This window comes from Clinocottus analis, unplaced genomic scaffold, assembly GCF_023055335.1.
Source record: "Clinocottus analis isolate CAN_PGR_092001 unplaced genomic scaffold, fCliAna1.0.p SCAF_2, whole genome shotgun sequence".
Taxonomy (NCBI): Eukaryota; Metazoa; Chordata; class Actinopteri; order Perciformes; family Cottidae; genus Clinocottus; species Clinocottus analis.
In genome coordinates, this window is record NW_027175931.1 from 6,593,858 (window position 1) to 6,616,991 (window position 23,134).

At 44.7% G+C, this 23,134-nt stretch overlaps 1 protein-coding gene across 1 annotated transcript; it reads left to right on the top strand.

Annotated features, from left to right (window-relative positions):
- The first annotated feature begins 2,422 nt into the window (after window positions 1-2,422).
- On the top strand, window positions 2,423-21,970 carry tiparp (TCDD-inducible poly(ADP-ribose) polymerase). Its single transcript, XM_068585906.1, has 7 exons — window positions 2,423-2,684; window positions 3,816-4,862; window positions 13,288-13,477; window positions 13,927-14,114; window positions 17,401-17,703; window positions 19,076-19,333; window positions 20,598-21,970. The coding sequence occupies exons 2-7, from the start codon at window positions 3,841-3,843 to the stop codon at window positions 20,785-20,787; spliced, it is 2,151 nt and encodes a 716-aa protein (XP_068442007.1). The 5' UTR covers window positions 2,423-2,684; window positions 3,816-3,840; the 3' UTR covers window positions 20,788-21,970.
- Window positions 21,971-23,134: the final 1,164 nt, after the last annotated feature.

Sequence of the window (23,134 nt, forward strand, 5' to 3'; positions counted from 1 at the left end):
CTGGTGGATGGTTGCACACGTTGCTGTTAACCTCTGGCTTCTTGAACCGCAGCCTGTGGCCTGTAGCCCGGAAAAATAAATAATTAAAAAACTGTGCAGAGATCTGTTGGTGGTTTGTGGGTGTGAAAATGGTTTGCATGTAAATTGCAGGGGCAAAATCAGAATTGCTCGTTTCACCTTTGTCGTTAAAGTTAAGCAGGGTTGATGGGCAGCGATGGTAAAAGGTGTGGGTGCTTAAACGGTATTGAGGGGGCGATTAATAGGTAATTATTCTCATGAATAACATATTAGATGTGGGGTTTCCTCTATAGTGGCTCCCACAGGGATTATGAGGGGGAAATGAGGGTGACTTTAATTTCCTGTTATTTCACTTTCTAGAACAATAGGAAAAAAGGACTGTGTGTTTCATCCTACGGTTGTCTCCCATCCTTACGGCGACAAAACTGCACTAAACTTTAATGGGTTAAATACTTGATTGAGTTTTTGGATGTAGGTGTTCTCATAATCTGTCACTAATTTCAGTTGAAAGGGAATAATAGAGCACAGCTTGTGACTGTCACAGCAGGTTTACCTTTAAATCCACTCATCTAATGTCACATATAGTATTATTTGGACCACAAAGTTACGACTCTGACCACACCAAGCATGTTGCTTCATATACAAATATCTCTGAATTGTTTCTGTTATGATCTGACGTATATGACTACGTGTTTCGTTTGTAATCTGTTTAGAGACCAGCCCATTCGAGAAATCCTCTCTTTAGAAACTGTTTGGTTGAGCAGGCTTGTCTGCACACAACGAAACTTGAGCCGGAAGACAGTGCAGCACAGCAGGTTCCTAAAAAACTACTTCTGGTAAAACAGGGAGGAGAGGGAAGTTGACTAAATGCACTGTCAGTAAACATTTCACTCCCTTGTGGAAATGTGATCGATCAAGTGCACAAGACAGCCAGGCAAGTAAATACTAAGAAACCCATAAATGATAGCATAATAAAATGACTCGTTCTCTTCTGCTTTTGCTGTAATTACAATTATGTCTCAACAGGTTTCATGCTTGGTCTCATGTGGCATGATCTTCTGTAATGCATCCAAATGTTTCCAATGTAGTTTCACCTCTTTACAAGACCCGTCATGAGAGGAGTAATAATCATATTCACACAAGGCTTAATTAAGTAAATATTTACATTTATTGTATGCACAAATTATGAAATGTTTGAGGCGGATTATTACACTGTATTTCTCGGAATATTATCACTGTACTGACACTCAAACTTCATTTTTATATTTCCATACATTTCAGATTCCTATTGCAGTTTTTACTCCACTACATTTAGTTTTATAGAAAATATGATGAAAAAGATGTTTGGTTAGGAGCGCTTCCTGGACTCCAATAGACTTGTTTGAGGTGGTCTTTGGATAAAGATACATGTAAACAGAAAAATCATAAGAAAATCCCCAAGGCACTCGCTTTGTAAACACATGAAATTCCTTTATTGAAATGTAATGTTAGACCTAAGAGCAAACTCTGAGTTTGACATGACATTACAATAGTTTGGAAAAAGAATGCCATGGAGTTTCTTATCATGCATTGTTATTGATAAAACCACTAAAATTAGCCCCAACTTGACAAACTGCAACATTCAAATGCTGATCATCACTTTCTTGTATGCAAGCATTTTATAAGCGGTATCTAATGGCTTTATTAATGTTTATGTAATCATTTATTTTGATGATTATAAATTAATCAAAGCCCAAAATAGGCCTACAACTAAAAAGGGTCTAGCATTATTAAGCTACATAATCATGTGAACCCGTCTTGAGGGGTCCTGTGTCATAAGACCTTATTTCCTTTAGCTCAAACTAACTCACAAATGGAAAAACCTGTGGGTGGGTTGGACTGGCCCAGTCGAGTAGCTACTGGCTGTTTAAGGGTTCTTTGTGTAAACTGTATTTAATGTGACAGTGTGCATACACCCAAACACCTAAGGGTCAATAGGTTCACAACGCATTTTCAAAAATTAGCAATATTATTCAAAGTATCATATACTATCCTAACCTACACTTGAATGCATGTGTTTTACTTGAAGTGGAGCATTTGCATGTTGATTTAATAGGCTGCTTGTTTTACTTAAGAACATTATCTACATCTTGCTGGTCTGCCTTAATGGTTGTATAATAATGACGTTTATCTTGTTTAATCCCTACTTTTGGTGCCCTAACCCCCTCTCCTCCTCCTCGGAGGGTCCTCGCAACCCCCATGCAGCTTCCTCCGATCACCACCAGACGACTCGCTCTCTCTCGGGCCCCCGCCCCCCGTACTCTTTGAAGCGAAGCCCCGCCTTTGACCAGGTTACGGGGCGGGGCTTCGCGGTGCGGAGCCGGGAGGCAGGCAGAGCTCGCCACAGCTGTGCTTCGCCCTTTGTCGGTCTCTGCTCCTCGCCTGCGCCTTTCTATCCGGTACGAAGGATACAAAGAGAAGGGACAGACAGCATGAAATAGAGACAGAGCATGAGAGCGGCGGGGGCAGCAGAGGGACACGAGAAACCAAACCGGACTACAGTCTAGTCCAGACACGGATACTAATACTTTCAGACTGGATACGGAGCTCCGCCGATGTACGCACTGGATTTTAACCCACCAAAGAGTGTCGAGACTGAGGGGAGAGGGGCGGACTTTATCGCGCAGGTAGGTTTTTTTTTTTTTTTTTGTCGTCTCGTTGTGTCCAAAATGTAGCGAGGTTTGGTCCGTCTTTTCCGATACCGGCTCCGGGCAAAGCTGCGCTATTGCAAATCACCCTGTCAGCCCACTGCAGTGCCTTCACTGTTTGCGTTTTATTTATTTATTTTTTAAAAAAGCGTTTCAACTCCGCAGCCCCGCTCCAGGTCTGCTGGAGAAACGCATTTGTCGCGAGGCGGTGAAATAATAAAGCTCCCGGGGTGCCCCGCGTATCTTTTGTCGCTGCTCCGCCGCAGTGCCTTATGGTTTTGTCTCTGTGTGTGTCGACAGCAGCCTACGTGCAAACTTGCTCGCGCAACCATGTGAAAGCGGCACGTAGACGGCAGCGGCCGCGTATCAAACTCTCGTGATCAAAATATATAGTCCCGGGAGAGAGAGAGGGGTTTTGTTACACTGATGATTTTATCGCTCCTGCTCGGCGACGCAGCTGTAATTGCATGCGTGACGTTATTGAGAGCCAAAAGACACACACACACACACACACACACAGAGTAAAAAGCGAACTAGTCTGCACTGTCCGATTTCATATATACAATTAATCTGAAACTGGTGACTATTGTCAGATTATCTCCAGCAGGGATTAGGTAGGCTAATATATAATATATATGCACTTACTGGACGCAAGCAGCTGCGTGAACTCGTCTCCTTTCCCAACGAGATTCATTACAGAGCTAACAAGCTGTAACAATCATTTGAGGGTTTATAATAGTCTGTTTCGGCTCATCGTTAGTGTGGCTCTCGCTGTGTTATTCGTGTTCGGGCCTATTTGTGTTTAATTACTCCTGCAGGGTCATTATGAGATCAGACCAGTCTGTCGCTTTCGTCGGAGATGTTTAACAGGTTTCGTTTCGGCAGATGAAACGAGGGCTTTCCTTCCCAGGAAAGGAAAGGTGACTCTCCACCGTTTTTTCTTTTCTTTTCTTTTCCTTTTTTAACGGCGTAATAACTCGCCCAGGCAACCTATTAATCATATCGCTTTATGGATGGCCGGATGACTTCACCTTGGAAACTAAGATTATAGGTTTATACGTGTTATCTTTTGATGACTACATCTTTATTTCCCCCCTTTCTTTCTCCCAGGACTGTTGGGGTTTAGGAGGGCGTCATGGATAAAACTTTGCACATTCTCCAGAAATCCACAGACGGCGTGCCGACTGGGATCTCCCTGGATATGAGTTTAAATATGGACGAAGGGGAAGATTTCACGGAACAGCGGATAGTGGGTCTCCCGGACAAGATACCTCTGGTGAAACCATATTTCAAGAAGAAGCAAAGGAAATTGGACGCCAAATGCCTCCACCGCGCCCTGGAGGACCCCATACTGACCACGCTACTGAGCACGGATGCGCTCGTGTCCGGGGACGGGGTGTTCGTTCCCCGGAACCAGCCGGGCAGGACTGCGGGCAACCTGTGCGCAGCGGTCGTGGTGAAACAGACCTGTATGGGCCAAGTGTGTCTCAAAGACCCGGGTGCTGCCGATAACACCGCAGCCGGGGCCGTTGTGCCGGTGCTGATGGCCCGGGACGGTGACGTGGAAATAGCCGATACTACTGCGGAGCTGGAGGAGACGGAGCGGCGAGCCAAGATCACGGACCCTACTGCCCCCGATACCCGCTGCTTTCAGCCGAAACCTGGCCTCCGGGCTGCTGGCAGCACGGTGACAATAACGACCCCCAGCCGAGATATACCTCCCACAGTTGCACCCCAGGCTCCTCACCAGGAGGGGGGCATAAAAAATAATGACCTCTTAACCTCTGGGTCTAAAACCCCTCCAGTTAAAGACTGCACCGGCGTCCAGGACCCCCTTCCCCTCCTCCTGCAGCCTGACAAAGGAGTGCTATTTCAGGACAAAAGTGAAGAGGCCTCCTTGGACTTGGTCTTTGAGCTGCTCACGCAGCTCCAGTATCACACACACCAGTCAGACTCAGTGGACATTTGTGTGGATTTCCTCCAGGGACAGTGTGTATATGGTAACGACTGTGCCCACCACCACACTGTCTTGCCCTACCACTGGCAGATCCGCAGGAGCAGTAATCAGACGTGGCAGAGCATAGCAGACGACTCCCAGGAACAGCTGGAGAGACTGTACTGCAACCCCGACAATGAGCAAGTCAGGCTCAAGTTTCAGTAAGTATCCCCTTATAGGTTTTTTTTGTGGCTGTTATCCTTTATTGTGTTTACTGCATTCCCTCTAGTTAGATACAGGAACTTACTGTGCAGGTGAGCCGTAACGGAGCGGTTCTGGTTTGGCTCTGTACCTGTGGGCAGGGGAGTGATTCACTTTCAATTCAATCGATTCAAAAGAGGAACAGAAAACACAGTTCAAGCACTAATGGAAAGGCATCGGTTTCCAATAGGTCAGTTGATTCATGACAACAAGACTTGCATGTTGTTTATAATACTTTCTGAATAAAAATGTCAGGTATACCTCAGTGTAGAAGTACACAATAAAAATCCGTCATACTAAATTGATACAGTTGGAAAGCACAGGGCATTGCACTCACGTCAGTGTATTGTATTGTCGTAAGTACTGCTGAAAAGGGGTACATTGATTAGTTACATTGTCACCATGTCACAAGTACCATGAATTAACAAATGTTTGACACAAGTGACATGGCAACAATGGTGCAGTAAGCTGATCGGCTGCTTGTGAATGATAAGCACCTCTAGTCGGTCGTGTTGGAAACAGTAGACCTCGACCCGAGCTTCCTCTTTGGTTTCACCACCAGTGACAAACTGAAAGCGTTGACTCCACAGCTGTTCTGTGCATGTGTGGCTTGTGGACTGCAGCCAAGTGAATGTGCCTGTTATTTTTTCACAGTCGTTAATACCATCAATGTGGTTTATTAATGCATGTGTCAAAGCGTGTATCGGTCCTTTTTTTTTAATCTATTGTGTGCGTGCGGTTTGGCCTTCATGTGTTTTCTAGTTAATGTGTACCTGACATGCATCTTTATTTGAACTGTCATATCTGCTATTGTGCCCTTGTGTAGTCACGGCACTCCATATCCCAGCCCTGATATTGGTTATCTATTTCCTGGATCCCCCCCCCCCTCCTCCTCCTCCCCTCCTGCTCCCAAACTCACCCTGTGATTGGCTGGCGCTCCGTCCAAAACTATGGCAGAAAGCTGTGAACTTCCGTGACCCTCACTTGCCTTGTGCGGTCACTGACACAGACGCACTTGGCAGCTTCTCATCTTCCCTCGGTCATAGACATGCACACCACTGTGTACACACACACGCACGCACATACACACACACTCAGCCACACACTGCTTGGCACGCAGACGCTCACACGAATAGGCTGCACGGAGAAGCTCAGTGGCTTGCAGTGCTCACACGCACGCCTTTTAGCAGACAGAGATAAACCTTTTTTTTTCACCCTCACACACCCACATAGACACACACACACATGCAAGCACTTGGCAAGCCCCATTGGGGTGACATAAAGGAGCATGCACCGCTTCCTGTGAAACGGTACTGTATGCAGGCACATTCACACTGGCACTCACGCACAAAGAGGATGCACTCATGGGTGCTCTTCACCCTGTTCTATCCACAGTTTGCTTCTTGTTTATTCTGTTTATATTCCAGTTTACTAAATGTATTTTAGTCCATGAAAATCTGGCGTCTGGCCATTTTTGTCCGACTAATGATTCTTTTCTGTCATGATTAATGCGGCAAGTATTTTTGGACTGATAGCGTTTCTATAGCGTTTTCAAGATAGTCAGTATAGTATCACATAATAAAAATCTGGATCAATCAATTATCAAAGTGAAACGACTCGCTATTACAGTCACAGAAAGCGGATATCGTCAAACAATTTAACTGTTCAGCGAACAATCATTCACAATCGTCATTTTTTTTAATTAAGGCGTCGTTGACATGTCTTTTAAGGCACCTTGAGCTGTATTTAAACACATGTCAACTATATTATGTTCACTTCAAGTATGATCTCATAATGTGATCGGGACATTTGGACAGTCTTTGTCCTATTGTTGTCTGAATCGGGTTAAAAGTGCCGTCCGTGTAAAATACTTAACGACACAGCGTTATGCCATTAAACCCTCAACCACGTGCACATCATCAGGGCTTTTCATGATTACCGGAGCCCTTTGAGCAGCCATGTGTGTTTGTCTTTGTTTATGTCTGTGTTGACACTACACACACACACACACACACACACACACACACACACACGCACACACACACACACACAGGTTTGCGTTTGTGTTCAAAGATTTGTATGTGTCTGTGTGTTTGACTTGTTGACTCATGTTTTCAACTGAAACTCTATGCAAAGTGCATATTGCTCCACAAACAGCACATGCACCTGGTGGTGTCAACCCAAATTGTTCCGAGGCCCGTTTAGTGTGTCACACTCTCGCAGTCAGACAGGACCGTCTGACTCACTTGACTGAAACTCGTTTGACATATGTCTGTTGTCATTATACTGCTAATTATTTTTGACATTACACATTGAGCCAAAGTAATTAACTTTTGTCATGTGCACTGAACATTTTGTCCAGCAATTTATGTTTGTTTCTTGGTCTGATTAGCACGCAGCCTATTAGGTTTTCTATGTGATACTCTTTATAAGTTGACTCTGATTATTCCCTTGTAATTAATCTTCCAAGTCTTTTGACACCCTCGGTCATGGGCGAGATAATCACTGAATTCACACTGTTTTTCACATAATTAGGCTCTTCCTGACACCGTGAACACACTATTTGATATACATTATTCTTTTTTTCACCTTTTTTAAAATACATTCTCATCATGGCTTTTCTTTGTCATAACCCTCCCTGTTACTGCTGCTTGAGAACATTTCTACATTTTCTTTTTTTCAACCACCCACAGCATAAAACTCTCAAGAATGTGCTTTTGAAGTATTTCTAACCCTGACCCTAAAAACAGGTTTGACTGTATGAGAATGGTGGAGTGAAGACATAACGCACAAATGACACTCGCACGTATGTGGGATTTTTGAGTGGCTACGCATTCATCCACAGTCAGCCCAAACACTGGCTAATTCCTGGTTTTTAAAAAATGTTTGTGTTTTTAGTTGTTTTCTTTTCTATGTCGTCTTCTCCAAAATCCAATGTTTATTTAGGTCGGACCTAAAATAGGCAGTCGAGCTACCTCGGGTGTAAGTGAATGTTGTGTAATTGGAGTGGTGTCTTGACACTGGGTGAACTCAGTATTGGTTTGGGACTCGTGAGATCTGATCAGGTGATGAGCGACAAACCAGAAAGTCGATAAACTGCTCACGCTCCTACTGTTGTGGTTATTCAGCACTGAGTTCAGTCACTTACTCACGCTTTGTGTTGTACTGGGTGTGTGTGAGAGCTCTTTCGCTACTTTAGAGACGCAGTCCAGCCTGTCTTTTCATGCACGCAAATACACACACACACACACACACACACACACACACACACCGGGCGAAGGCATCACCGTGGTTACAACAGCCAAGTGATAACATTGTTAGCGATCTAAGCCAATGACTTAACAAGCTTTACTGTCCGTATGGCTGTGGCTGTGGCTGTGTGTATGTGTGTGTGTGTGTGTGTGTGTGTGTGTGTGTGCGCGTGCGCCAAAAAAGGTACGGGCATTTTTGTGTGTCTGACTATGTCCTGTGCGGCCTATTGAAGCGTAGGCGAGTGTGTGTTCGGCGCTGAGCTGTTCCCATGTGTGTATGATCCATAGCGCAGCTTAATCCCATCCATATGATAAGCAGGAATTGAAGTCTGGCTAATCCGCCTTTAGTCATGAACTCAGCAGTAAGGAGGAATGTCGCAGTCATCGCTTCTAAAAGTTATACTGTGATAATCTTCTGCACTCTCCTGTTAGCACATTTGTGCTGCGTAGTAGTGTGCGTGATTTACGGGTAAACCCAAATTCTGGAAAAAAACCCTCTTTAGGCTACTTGGAAAAACATTCTTCTGATTTATTTACATTACTATGACGAAGCACATATTATTTGTGTGTGTGTGTGTGTGTGCAAGTGAGAGAGCTTCTTTTGTAAGCCTTGCTTGTCATTAACTGCCATAAAGAGATATGGAGCACAGAGGGCAGAGCGACCTGACACCATGGTGTGTGCGTGCATGTGTGTGTGTGTGTTTATATCGCAGGGGATTCCATGTTACCTCATTGTGTCACGAATCAAAGAAAATCAAGGATGGTTGTGTCTATGGGAGCTTGTTTGTGTGTGGTGATTGTTCGTGTGGGAAAAGTGGCGGTGTCAAGATAATCAGACTGAATATGTTGTCTGTCTGTGTGTGTGTGTGTGTGTGTGTGTGTGTGTGTGTGTGTGTAGTTATAACGTGTCAGACAGTCCATGCCATGAATCAGTCGGGCGAGGTCTGGGTCGCTCTGCCTCTTATTACTCAGCGTCTGCCTTCATCCCTCCATCTTTTTTTATTTATTTCCTCCCCACCGTTTCCTCCTTTTTCCTGACTGAATCTTTCGTCGTGTACATTTTTTTTGTCCCGCCCCTCTTTTACTCCCTTTCTGGCTGTCTTTGTACGTCTTTTTCATTCCTCAATTGTCCCTTGAGGTCCCTAAATAGGTGTATGAGATATGGAAATGTGTGCTTTGCCTCAGCACTCAAGCGCTATCCTCTTTTCTGCCTTTCAAGTGTCCCTCCGTGTTATTTTATGTCAAATTCAGTTATCTTCCCATCTCTTCGCTGGTGCTTTCACGTTTTGTGGCCTCAGAAGAGCTTTACAATTTCAAAGAGAGGGTTAAAGGACTTAGCGAGAGGACAACTTGCACTGTTAGCTTAACGATGTGCTGCAGAGGAGTACAGGTACCTGCTCTTAAACAGGAACAATCCAGGACATTTGTTCCAATTCTCTTCGTGTGACTCCATGTTGTTTGCACCTTTAAGAGCCCCCCCCCCCCAAAAAAAATAAAATAGAAAAGACCCTCAAATAAAGCACATTTGAATAGATAACTGGGAAGTGAATAGCTCCGACATGAGGAAATAACACTTACCCATGACATCAAGGTTGTTTGTTTGTGTTTGCCTTTGTCAGCAGGTTTGGTTGACTGACTGTCTTATCAAGACATGACTGGATGAAGTTTGAGCGTGTGTACATGAATCTGTCAAAAGAATGTGTGCGAGTGTTTGTGCAAATGAGTGAGCTCTCACGTTGTATTTTTTTTTTCTAGCCTGTGACGTTCACAATAGCATGACTGATGCTGGTATGCGGGTCCTTCTGTGTACAGCCGTGAGAAAGTTCGAAGGTGTGTGTGTGTGTGTCTGTGTGTATATGTGTGCTAAAGGCAGTGTGTGGGATTAACAGACATTTTGACAGTGCTGTGAGTTTTCTTAACCTTTATTTATCCAGGGAAAGGTTTCGCTGAAAACACTTTCTCTTTTCTCCAGCAACACCCTGCTCCCATAGTCACCACTGATCCACATGCTGGGAGCTGCAAGAACAGAGCCGGTTTGGTGCATTTTCTTTGCACGTCCTTGCTCAAGGGCCTTCTTCTTCTTTCACCTTTAGCATACAAACACCCCTCCCTACTCAGCAGTTGGGTTTTTCCGTTTGAACGTCTCAGTCTTTTTTCCTGTAAAACTAAAACATGCCGCTCTCTCAATTTGCATTTTCTGTTGACTTTCGCGTGTGTGTCTTTTGCACAAGCTGGAACAGCCCGACATTCGGTCGTGAAAATGACGACCTTGCCAGAGGGGGCGTGCCTTGCGTCTCTTTCCAACTTTTGATTGGCCTCCACTGTGAAAGCACCGAATCTCAGTGCACTTAATTTAACCGGCGGAATTTTATTTTTAGAACGGCACAAACTAGTCTGGGAGCGAGGGAGGGGAAAGGACTTGGTGAAAGGCTTTGAAAATCATTGACTGACCTTTCTGGAGAGCCATCTTCTTCAATGCATGTGTCTGTGTGTGTCAGTGTACGGGTGTTGTGTGTTAGAGACAGATCAAGGTAATCAGTGGGGTGGGGAGGCTTCTTGTAAATGCAACAATTACGTTCACATAACCTCCTCATAATAAAACGTGTGTGTGTGTGTGTGTGTGTGTGTGTGTGTGTGTGTGTGTGTGTGTGTGTGTGCAATGTGCATCGTAAGTCCTTCTGAAGTTCACACACACACATGCAGAAGCTCTTGTCGTCATAACATATCGCTGCAGGCAGAAACTGTTCTGTACTGAGAAACGGAGACAGAGAGAGAGAGAAAGAGAGAGAGAGAGAAAGAGAGAGAGAGAGAGAGAGGGCCAGGCAGGTGCATCTTTCTTTTTCAGACGTGAAGTACAGAGAAATGAGAAAGGAGGAGTGAAACGGGGAACAGAGCAGAGAGATGACGGAACAAATTGAGAGAAAAAAATTAAGGGAACAAAGTGAGCAGGGAGAACAGGCTGAGGTGAAGTAAAGGATGTACTGTGTTCACAGCTAATTTGTTTTTGTTACATTCTCAGTTGCCTTTTGTGGTGCCCGTTTCGATCATCTTTTCTCTTCCGCTTCTCTGTTCTGTTTCTTGCCTATTTTTGATGTTCAAAGTCTTTTTTTTTGTTGTCGTTTGAATTGAAACCGAAACCTTTTTTTCTCCTTTTTTTTTCTTGAACGCTTAAATGCAGTTCGGAGAGAAATAACTCTGGACATATGCATTGTGCATCTGCCCTGTGTTTCTGGTAAACTGGTGACTTGATAATCGGTGACTCACTCCACGGTTACTGTTTTGTTTCTGCACGTGCTCAGTGGCTGAATTCCTATTTCACTTCCTCTTGTCGGGATGCAGTCACAGCATGACTTAGCAGGATCACAGACTGTAAATATTGTGTACGTATTCAGTTTTTGTGTCAGTTTATTTTTTTAGAAAGTGACTCAGTATCGCTCATTATCAGTTTCCTGACCGAAACTTGTGTGTGTGTATATGTGCGCACGTGTGTGTGCGCCTCTAACTCCAGTGACCTGTAATTGCACTTCCAGTAGATGAAACTATATGCTTACATATGGTGTACCTAACATCAAATGAGGTTTCACTTCTTCGGTCTGTTGAGCAATAACTCAGCAGGTCCACGCAGCCAGCTTCTCTGTGTATTAGATGGGAAACATCTATAATGTAATTCATGTGCTTTATTTAGAACAAACCTGAGGCACCCACATTACCAGAATACAACCCCTGCTTTACACACACAGACACACATTTCCAGACAGACACACTACACTCGCCGAAGTCTAACCTTTGACATGACGTCCAATTAGTTTCCCGGCAAAAAAAAAATCAATGAGCCCATTAACACTGTCAGGCCACGTGCATCCTTTGTGTGTTGCAAAGCTTACATGTGACTCTGTGTGTATGTGGTGGATATGCATATGTGTGTGTGTGTGTCTGCCTCTCTGGCAGGCTTCATTCCATGGCATGGCGTGCCAGTCTATGATGCCCACATTTATGTGAGTGGTATGTCTGACCCAGAAAGGATTTGCCAGAGGCCTTATGGAGGACTAATGCAGAGAGACTGATGCACACACACACTCAGACACTCAGACACACACACACACACACACACACACACACACACACACACACACACACACGCACACACACACACACACAGGGATTTATCCCACGCTTGTCGAGACAGAGAGGGGTTAAGGGAGGTTGTATGCACATGATAAGATTAGGCTATGTGTTTCTAACATTTATTTACTCAGCAGATGCTAACACTCTGCAGACGCTAACACATTAGCATGTTATAAAAATCATTGTTCGAGCTGAACTGGACTGACGCCATCTCAAGAGGACAAAGGTCAGCTTTGCTAAAATGAGTCAAAGCTTTGCAGGAATAGCTCGACATTTTGGGGAAATGAGCTTGTTCACTTTGTTGCCGAGCGTAAGATAAAAAGAACAATACCACTCTCGGAGCTGTACGCTAAATATGCTTAGCTCAGCTAACCTGGCTCTGGCCAAAGGTAACAAAGGCCCTATTTTTTAGAAACTTTAAAAGCTCCCATTTATAAACACAGTTTATTAACACAATATGAATGGAGCTAAGTTATTAAGCTACGCTTCATACTACACAGACATCACAGAAGTATTGTTGTTACTATTCCTTTAACCATCATGCTACAAAGTAAAACAGCAGAAATAGCACATTCCTCAGCAGACTGGCTCACTTCATTCTGGTTTAAATCTTGAGAGACTAAAGTTGAAGTAAAGTTTAAACATTTACGATAAATGTGTGAATCATTACATAAATTAGATGTATGTTTTCAGTTTGTGTAAATACAATGTTTTGGTCATGTTTTGTCCTTCTATTCTCTGCCAGTGAACATGTGACCTGTAAGTCATGTATCTGATGCTGTCACCCCTGCGTGACTCATACTGAGTGAGCAATTAGAGGTTTGGTCGTCTCGCTCCGGAGCACATTGGTTAAATTAAGGTTTCATAGAATTCTAAACTGTGACCATTCCGGTCACCGTGCCACAGCCACATGTAAGCCGACTGTGCCAATATATCATTTTTCTTTTACCCCCCGCTGACAACAGAAGTTTCTTTTTTCCTAACGAATGGTTTTCAACTTTTCTTCCAGGGGCCGTGTGTTTTCCCTCGACTTCGGCGCGATGCGAGTGTGTGACCTGGAGTTTGACCGCGTTCGACGACTGACCACTCCCGCCAGCCCTCTACCCACGCCCCCAACGAACCCAAACCCCGCCCCCAGCTGTCACACAGTGTGGAAGTACTACTGCAGAGACAACTTTGGCTGGAGGGAATACTCTGAGGTGAGCCACTCAGTGCAATTATGCATGTGTGTTTGTCTGCGCGCCCGCTCTATTAACACGAGGCCTGACGCATTAACTCTGCCCACACCGATCGATCGTCTCGCCACTGGAATGGGATCAATTTAGACACACACACAAATACATAGCTTTTCCCCCAGCAGTTTATTTCACCAAATCAGTAAAGATTGACTGTTTTTCTATCAGCTCGTCAGTGTTTGTTAGTGTTTGACGATGATGTCGTTATTAGCTCGACTTTCTGTGATCTGAACATTGTACCGCACTTCACTGACATTTCCCTCTCCAAACTCCCCCTGCCTCCTTTCACAGTTCAATGAAAATGCACAACAGTTAACTGCATAAAGTGATAAACGATTGAGTCTAACCTCTGCTTGGTCTTCCTCTCCCTTCTCCACTTTACTCCTTTCTCTGCCACCTCTTCGCTGACACAGCCGGTGGTGAAGCTCATCGAGGAGGCAAGTTCAAGGGGTCTCAAGGAGGTGCGATTTATTACGCTCCAGAACCAGTATATCCTCAACATCAGGGAGGGCTTCCAGCAGAACGCCGTCTTCGGGTTCCGGCGTCAGATCAAGAAGCGGCCCACGTTCATGTCCTCCGTGATGCTCACGCCCCACCTACAGTAAGTGGAGACATTTAAAAGCGGATGTCACTATCCTCTTGCTCTTAAAATAAGGATGTCAGGATATGTAGTGGTCCCGCCTATGCGTTACCAATCCAGAGTTGTTTGTTTAGTCATTCTAGCCGTGCGGCTACTGGGACCACGGTGTCGGTTTGGCGGTCGGCCCACTCATCAGTCGACACTTGTATTGCAACAAAAGTCTGTGGAGACGTTTATGTCCCCCTCTTTGGTTCTCTTTTGGCTTCTTTAATTGTGTTCAATACAAAATTCCTGCCAGCCGCAGCTTCACTGAATTGCACAGCTGTATATTCAGCATAGTTAGCATGCTAATAGGCCAAACTAAGATGGTGAAAACAGCTGAACATTACACCTGCACAGTGCTACCATTGTTATTGTGAGCTGACGTTAGGGTGTAGATTCTTGGTCTAGTTTCTGCCAATCATCTCATCAAAAACATGTTTGGTGTTGTTAATGTAGAAGCTATTAACATGCAAAAGAACATTGTCTTTTAACCTCTGTGAAGGACAGCAAAAATATCCCGATAAACATCAGGGTTTATGAGCCGGTTAAAGTGTCAGGAACAGTCAGTCCTCAAGTTGATCGTTTAGTTCTCACATCTCAACCTTGTTAGGGAACATTTCGTATTTTGGATGTGAAGCAACATTTAGTATAAGAACAAAGTCCTCGATTTTACATTAGGTTCCTGGCAACGCGTGCATATTCACACTCACTGGCACGCACGCACACACACACACACACACACACACACACACACACACACACACACACACACACACACACACTCTTTAGTATTGATACACTGTCTTGCTGTGGCTCTGTGTTTTGTGAGCGTCCCTGTTTGGAGACAGACGGCACACAGAGGTCAGTACACAATGCAAATGTCACACTCAGGGCTGAATGCTCAAAATCCTCTCGGCACATTCACTTTTAATCCATTCCAATGCTGTTGCACATTGCTAGGCTGAGCCGCACTTCAACCCCATATTAACACTTGAGTTTTGCAAATCAAACCGAGTTGCCGGGGCACAGGAGCTGACCAGAGCAGAATGAAACGGACCTGAATGCAGACAAATTGATGATAGACAACGAGGCGAATGAGAATATGTGAGACAAAGCAAACAGATAAATAAAACCATTCAACTTCGTCTTAAATCTTACATTTCTGGGAACTCGTGAGATCAATCTGTGGCTGAGATCTGTTCACTTTCTTCATCTTTCAGCTTCCATTTTCTCTTCATAGCAGTGAAGTGATCTGCCTCGCTGCACTCGCCTCAGTGATATTTCTAAAACAAGTGATACCAGATTGGAAACAAGTGGAGTCATCTCACCCCATTTGCAGAATGTTTCACTTCCTGTGCCGAGCAGGCTGCCGTAGCGGTGGCCTGCCAGTGTCCCGGACAGAGCGGGTGCGAGTACGAGCTGTTCCTAAAGGGCCTTGACAGTCAAGAGGAGACAAGATGGAGAGCAGGAGATGGAGGGAAGAGGGCGGAAATTAGATGGAGGAAGCGGAGGACAGAGCGAATGAAGAGAGAAAGAGACAGCGCACAGTGAGAGGAAGTGAGCGCGGTCTAAATGGGTTCCAGACCGGTTGCACAGCAGAGCTGCTGAGTGAAAGGAGTGTGAAATGTAACTGTGGGAAGCTGGAATTTTTGGATCGAAGGATTTGTTCCTGGAACCTTTTCATCCGGTTGTTGGTGTGTGTGTGTGTGTGTGTGTGTGGGTGTCTGTGTGTGTGCTTCAATTAATCATTCTGCCAGACAAAAATGTGATCAAACAGTCACATTATATGAACAAAAGGCAGGCAAATTGTTCAAATCTTAGCATAAATGTTAAATTTAGTGTTCCAGGGGAACGACCGCAAGTAATTGCATTGTCCTTCCAAGTGACCAAAGTGTGTGTGTATAGGAACAATCTGTGCTCGGCTTAGAAGTTGGGGTCATTAGCTTGATTGGCACTCCCCTTCGCTCCCGCCCTTCCGTCCTCTCTCCCTCTCCTTCTGTCGTCCTTCTCTTCAGATGATGTTATTTTTCAGCCATCTTTCCCTCGCCCATTATCTGTCCTAATCTTTTCTCCTTTTCTGTCTTTTCTCACTCTCAACTTCATCCCCCTCTTGTTCTACGTCCCTTTTCATTTCACACTTGTTTACGGCGGCAGGCTGCGATCTCTCCAAAGCACACACGGGGAACAGAGTGACATCGATTGCGGGGAGCGACGGAGGCCGGACAGACATGATGAGTGAGAAAGACAGCGAGAAGAGAAATGAGGAAAAACTGACTCCGAGTCGCACTGATCACGTCTCCTGACGACGCACACATACATGCGCGCTCTCTCGGGGCTGATAGGGCTAACAGCATTTACACTTAGAGAGCAATAGCTTGACAGCCAAACCACTGTTATTGACTGAAATGTCAGACACAATGGCTTTTTTTGTCGCTTCTCATGACAGCTCTGCAATTGGCTTTTTTTTTTTTTTTTTTTTTTATTCTCCCCTCTCTCTCACTCTCGTTCCTGTCAGTCCCTCACTCTGCCTCCCCGTCGTCTTGTTTGGTGTCTGGGTTTCATTTTCACACTGCCCTGCTGTTTTGTTTGGTCGGTGGCGGCTGGCGGCTGCTGTGGAGCCGCTCTGCTCGGCACCACAGTGATGTCACCGTTGACAGTTGGCGGAGTAGGATATTGGAAGGCACGCCGGTTCATCGCAGCGGTTCGTTTTACGTTATGGGTTTCACGGGGGGAGGAAGCTGTACGCAGGAGTATAAATAGGTAGCAGGCTAGAGATGTAGTTTATAGTGGGGGCGCTTTTATTAGCTAACATTTCCACTTGAAGTCATCAGTTATTAACTCTTTTACTATTCTCATTGTCGGAATTGTTTTAGAAGTGTGCTCCATGTCTCATCACTCCAGTTGTCCTGCCTGTTGAGCATGTTGTGCTACACGTGAAGACCTGTCTGGATTTTAGCTGCTGAAAAATAATCCCTTCATTCACTGCATTCATGCTATAATATGCTACATAGCATGTTGAACTGTATTCTTCTTAGTTTTCAAATGTCCCATTTTTACACGTGAGGTTGAAATGTTGAGCACTGACTTAAATCTTCTTGACTCCAGCTGGCAATGCGAGCAAAAGTCATTTGTATTAATTCATTGAAAGTGTACTGAACAATTCTCATCCTCATTTTAAGTACATTTCAAACATCTTCCTTTGAATTCACAATATTTTGACAGCACTGTTTCTGACACCTTTTCTATCTCTCTTCCTTCTCTTTAGGACTCTGGGCGGCCTTTCTTCATCTCCCCTCCCCTGTTCCTCCTCCTCCTCCTCCCCCATGTCCATGGATCTCACTGTGTCGCATCCCCTCTCGCCGACCACCACCAACCCGCCCAGCCTTTTCCCGGAAACATGGTTGCCCATGACGATGAGCCAAGACTTCCTGCAGGTGCCGGTGTCGCGCGAAGACCGCAGCTACCGGACGGTGTACAGCCTTTTCCACAAGACGGTTTCGGAGACCAAGTTCAGGATCCTCAAGATCCAGCGTGTGCAGAACCCCTTCCTGTGGGAGAAGTACAAGAGGTGAGCCTTTTGCTCCTTGCCGGAGACATCCTGTGTTCAGCTAACCTTCAAAAACAAATCTTCTAAACCAAACAGAGGGAACGTTTCAGTCAGGGTCAGACGGTTTGCTCCCGTCAGGTTTGAGTGTCTTCAATTCTTTTGTGTGGATTTTCCCCTTTACATGCTGTGTGGTGCAAGTGGCATTTGACTTTGATGCATTTATCATTGTGAAGATAGTATTTAGCTTACAAGCATACAGAAATAAGTCTTTATTCTTTATATTTTGAGGATATCAGGAACCCAAAGTGGTGCTAAAGTTGTCCCAAAACATTAGTTTGGTGTGTTTTCTGTTAACTTGAGGTCTAACTTTCTCCAGCTTCATACATTTTGCTATTGTAGCGCACGATGTGTTGTTACTTTCTTCATCCAGATTTCAGTTTTTGACCTCAAATTATCTGACACATCTGCATATTTGCTCGCAGAAAGAAACATGAAATAAGAACATCTCTTAACAACAAACACAGGACGAATGACAAACAATGTGAGAAAAGGGAGCAGAAAAAAAAAAGAAAAACGGGTCAACCGGTACCAGCTGTGTGTGACTTCGTGAGAACGAGTCGGCGTTGGTGTGTGAACACAGCGGATGGAGAGATGTTTGGTGATGATGGTGTTCCTGTTGCAAACACAGTGGGCTAACCACCGCGGTTAGAGTAGGACTGGCTCCATCAGCTGTGACAGTTAGAACGGTTTCGAAATGTGTGTTTGTGTGCGTGCGTGCGTGCGTGTGTGTGTGTTTTTACCAACTCTGAAAGTGATACCCCCCTCTCTTTCCTCTCCCCACACTCGGGTTATGACAAAAGCTTTACTGCTTGTTTGTGTGTGTTTGTGTGTGTGTGTGTGTGTGTGTGTGTGTGTGTGTTTGCGTGTATTGGCCGGTTGCTCATATCAAAGGTAGTCAACCTAAAACTGGATAGTAGGAAATTGGTGTGTGCGTGTGTGCTCGGATGCATCAAAGTCTGTCTGTGTCAAGCTTCAGGCAGTGGGGTCATGGGAGGTCACGCCCTGGTCACAGCCTCTCTGGCTCGAGGCGCTTTCACCTCCGCATGCCTGATTGATCCGCTCACATCAAACGAGCTGCGTGTGCGTGTGTGTGTGTGTGTGTGTGTTGCTCATGAAGCGGATTAGGCCCAATGTTCTTAACCGGTTTAGAGCAAACAAGGCTGTGATCACAACTTTTCAACAATAGAATGAGCAGGATTTCTCCCAGCTGTTTACCAATTCTCTCACAGTGCATCAGCCTCGCCGAATAAAGAGTACATTTAAAAAAAAAAACTTTTTATTATATTTAGTTTCAGCAACAAATCTCACCTCCGGTCCCTTTCTGCTCCAACAGGAAGAAGGAGTACATGTCGCGGCGCATGTCCGAGATGGACCGGCTGCTGAGCGAGCGCCACCTCTTCCACGGCACCTCGGCTGACGTGGTGGAGGGCATCTGCAAGCACAACTTCGACCCCCGTGTTTGCGGCAAACACGCCACCATGTTTGGCCAGGGATCCTACTTTGCCCGCAAGGCCGTCTACTCCCACAACTTCTCCAAGCGATCGCCCAAAGGAGTCCACTGCATGTTCCTGGCCAAAGTCCTCACTGGCAGGTGTGTGTGTGTGTGTGTGTGGGGGCGGAGTATGTCTGATGTCTCAGGCTGCAACTTCATCATTGTGAAAAGCATTTACGCTGCAAAAAAAAGCCTTATTAGGGGTTGGTGTTATGAATTCAATGTTTTTTTAAGTATGTGTAGTAAATTTAGATTGCAATATTGTGGTACTTTTCTTTCGCTTCCGTCATTGCACTTCATCACAAATATGCAAAATCCTATTTATACAATTGATTTACAACATTGCCAGCATAATACAACCAGATATATTAATGGGATGGTTGTTTCCGTATAAACAAGACTTGCAGCTCTTAATGTGATATTGAGCCTTCTAACTTCTCAATATTAGTGGCGTCATATATTAAATTATTCTTTTTGTCAGTGGTATATCTCAACTAGGACTTTATTCTTCGGTTTGATGTCTTTGCTGGAAGTGAATTAGTTTGGGGAATGCTAAATTAGAGCTTCATGTTTGCAGTTGTTTGGGGGTTTCATCTTACTGTCCCCATAGGAGCTGTTTGACAAGTATCTTCCCTCCAGCACATACCTCTGCCTCCACAACAGCACTTTCTGATACTGATGATCACTATCTGGCTCTAAGTGCTTTCAAAATACATTTACAAAACATATCAGAATTCATTTGGATGATGGAAATCATAAGGTTATTTTCCATAAGTCATGATTCAGTCATGCTACACATGTGTCATGTGACTCCTATTCCTTTAAACATGCAAGTCAAATCCAGAGCCACAAATGTAAAATGGCTAATTTGGCTGCAGCCATCGTACATCACCAGCTTTATTATGGCGCAGCAGACACACCCCAATGTGTTCCTGGGGTCGCTATCTGTACAGTGCAGTCAACTCTCCTATCTGAAGTACCCATCCTCTCTGTAGCTGAGAATGTTCACATTTCAATATGTTTTATTTATGACCCAAGAGAAAGCGGAACAAACAGTGCTGGATTACTGGTCTTTAGATTTAAAAAATAATAATATTTAAGAGAGGAAAAAACTGTGGTTACAATGCACTGGCTCATTTCTTACTCTTGTTAATATTATTTAAAGGTGCCCTAAAAATGCACGTAGGCGCAGCAATCTTGTCACAATTGAATTCATAAGTTTTCTATTAAATGGTAAATTATTCTTCTGTAATTTCGGACTTGCAGAGCTGAATTAAAATAGTTTGTATCAATCAATTGCTTCCCAGTTTACACTCAGACCACATTACTAACCTTGGCTCTGTTGTGTTTATTGTATTTACAGGTTTACTGTAGGAAATCCCTCCATGCGGCGACCTCCTCCCATCAACCTTCGTGACCCCTCCAGTGACCTTTATGACTCCTGTGTGGACAACTGGGTGGACCCCCAGATCTATGTCATCTTCAACGATGACCAGAGCTACCCCTACTTTATCATTCACTACGAGGAGGTACCCAGCACTGTCGCCGTCTGAGCCCCGGATCAGACCTTGGTCTGCCTCCATTAGTCTGTGAAGGTGCCAGATGTGTGGAGTTTGCCACTCGAGCTGAAAAGGAACAGTTCAGGCCAATAACGAGCTGAAATCTAGAGTCACTTTGCCAGACTAAACTTCACCCATCTGCTGCTCTCGACGGCTTAAAAAAGTCTTCAGACATGTTTGCAAATACTAAATGATTCAGGTCTGCAGTCAACTGGATCCAACAAGACTGGACTGCAGCGAAGGACAGTGAAGGACTGGTCTAGACCGGATTAAACTGGACAAAACTGGACTCGCAAAGAACAACACCTGTTTCATCCAGTGTTCAGAGGTGGACGGCGACTGACATCAGCAGCTGCGACCCCAACTGACTCGACTGGACTCGTATTCCACACTTTGTGATCCAGGAGGATCAGAAGCCGAGCGATGATCAGAACAGGATTTTTCTCGACCTTATTGATCTGGAGCAGATGCAGGAGAAACCAAACCTCGTCCTCTTCATCGTTTTGACTTAGTCGTATGGCTGTACATGAACTCCGTTCCGCACCAGGACAAATGCTGTGGTAGGCCGCTAGCGCCCTGCCAGTGCTTTGAATGACCAGCTGGCAGTATTGTTCTGAGGAAGCAGCAACCAACCAATCAGACGCTTCCATAGAGAAACAATGACACTCACTCCCGTCATTTTCTGACTAAATTCATCGTGTTTACCCAGCCTCCGGATGTTTTTGTGCTGCGTGTTTGAATCTTTTTTTTTTCTTCTTTTTTTTCGTGCAAATGAATCTTGTGGCCTCTTCAAACAGACAAATGGACGTGAGTTTCAGTGGGACTTTAACAAACGGACATCCACGAAAAAAAAAACCTCCCGGCAGAGGTTTCACACGAAGCCAGTGCTGTGCCCGGTCGGCGTTTTTGCCTTTTGCGCCCACCACTTCGGTTCCTTTGCCGGGGATTGAAGAGTGTACGGTTTCACGCTGAGACTCGGCGGCGCTGTAGCGTTTTGTCAACAACCCCCTCCCCTCCACTGAAACTCATCTCTCTTGGACCGCTCTCTCTCTCTCAGAGACAGTAGACATGTTTTAATGAGACAAACTGTACAGGCGTTCTCTTTGTTTATATTTGAACTGTGTGCCTTTTGTTCATAAACAAATTTATTTATGTTAGTTTAATGTAACATTGATTAAATAAAGAATCTAAAAGAGAAAAAAAAAGACTAACTGGTGAACTTGTGCTTTATTCAAATCACGTCGTGTCATATTTACGAGTTCTGAAGCTTCACATTCCTGTCAACATCCGACCAAGGTGTTGTCTGTGAAAGAAGCAAAACAAGGCTTCATTCTTTAAAAAAACGTATTTCCAGAATGCCTAAAAATATTGATCCTCACCCCAGTTGTTTCTGGAAAGAGTGAGATGAGGAGAGAAACACCAATCACCGAACCGCCGCCACGTACGTGATGTTTTACTGTCAGCGGTTTGGAGGCGTTCATCTGATTATTTCTTCTCGTCTCAGTCCAGTCGTATTAAAGTCAGAAAAGAATTTGCCCGTGCTCAGCCCTCCTCCCTGTGTCTGCCACCTCCCCGGGCTCTCCTCCCCCCACATCCCCAGCCCAAGTGTATTATTTGAGCGCCATGTCTAATGCGGTCCAGAGGGAGGCTGGCGGAGGTAGCTGTCTATCCCAGCCCAGAGACGGCACACATGGGGCTCAGCAGAAGAACTCAACACCCCCTCTCCTCCTCCTCCCCCTCTTCCTCCTCCTCCTCAGCTCATTTTCTTCTGTATCTTTCACCTCATCTCCTGTCTTTCTGTCCCTAATCCTTTTATCTGACCTTCCTTTCTCTCGGTCTGGCTTGTTCTCATTTGCAGTTTTTATGCGTTTCCAGAGACAAAGCGACCATTGTGAACATCACTGAAATCAGGTCCTTCTAATTTATTTTATTATATTTTTTTGGGGGGGGGGGGGGGATTTTGGCATTAATGGAATAGTTCTACATGAGTTCAGGAAACGGGGGACACAGCTAACCGGGTTCTCACAAAGAGTAACATCATGTCTCTATCACAGGTATATATTGTTTCTTTAATTTGCGCTTTAACCAAAGTGTACAAACATTTTGTTTTTGTTTTAGTGGGCTTTGTGCAGGACATTTCTTTGGCCAGACTCTGACTTCCTGGAGTCTCTGCTAGTTATCTAAAAATTAAAAAAACAAAAACATTTTATAACTCAAACTATTGCTTTAAATGTACACATGGTGTTTATTTTCTAAGCGTACTCATGTATATGTTTGAATTTGACTATTGTCAGATCACCAAAATAATAGAAAAAAGTCATGTAGAATGCTTAATTTATCA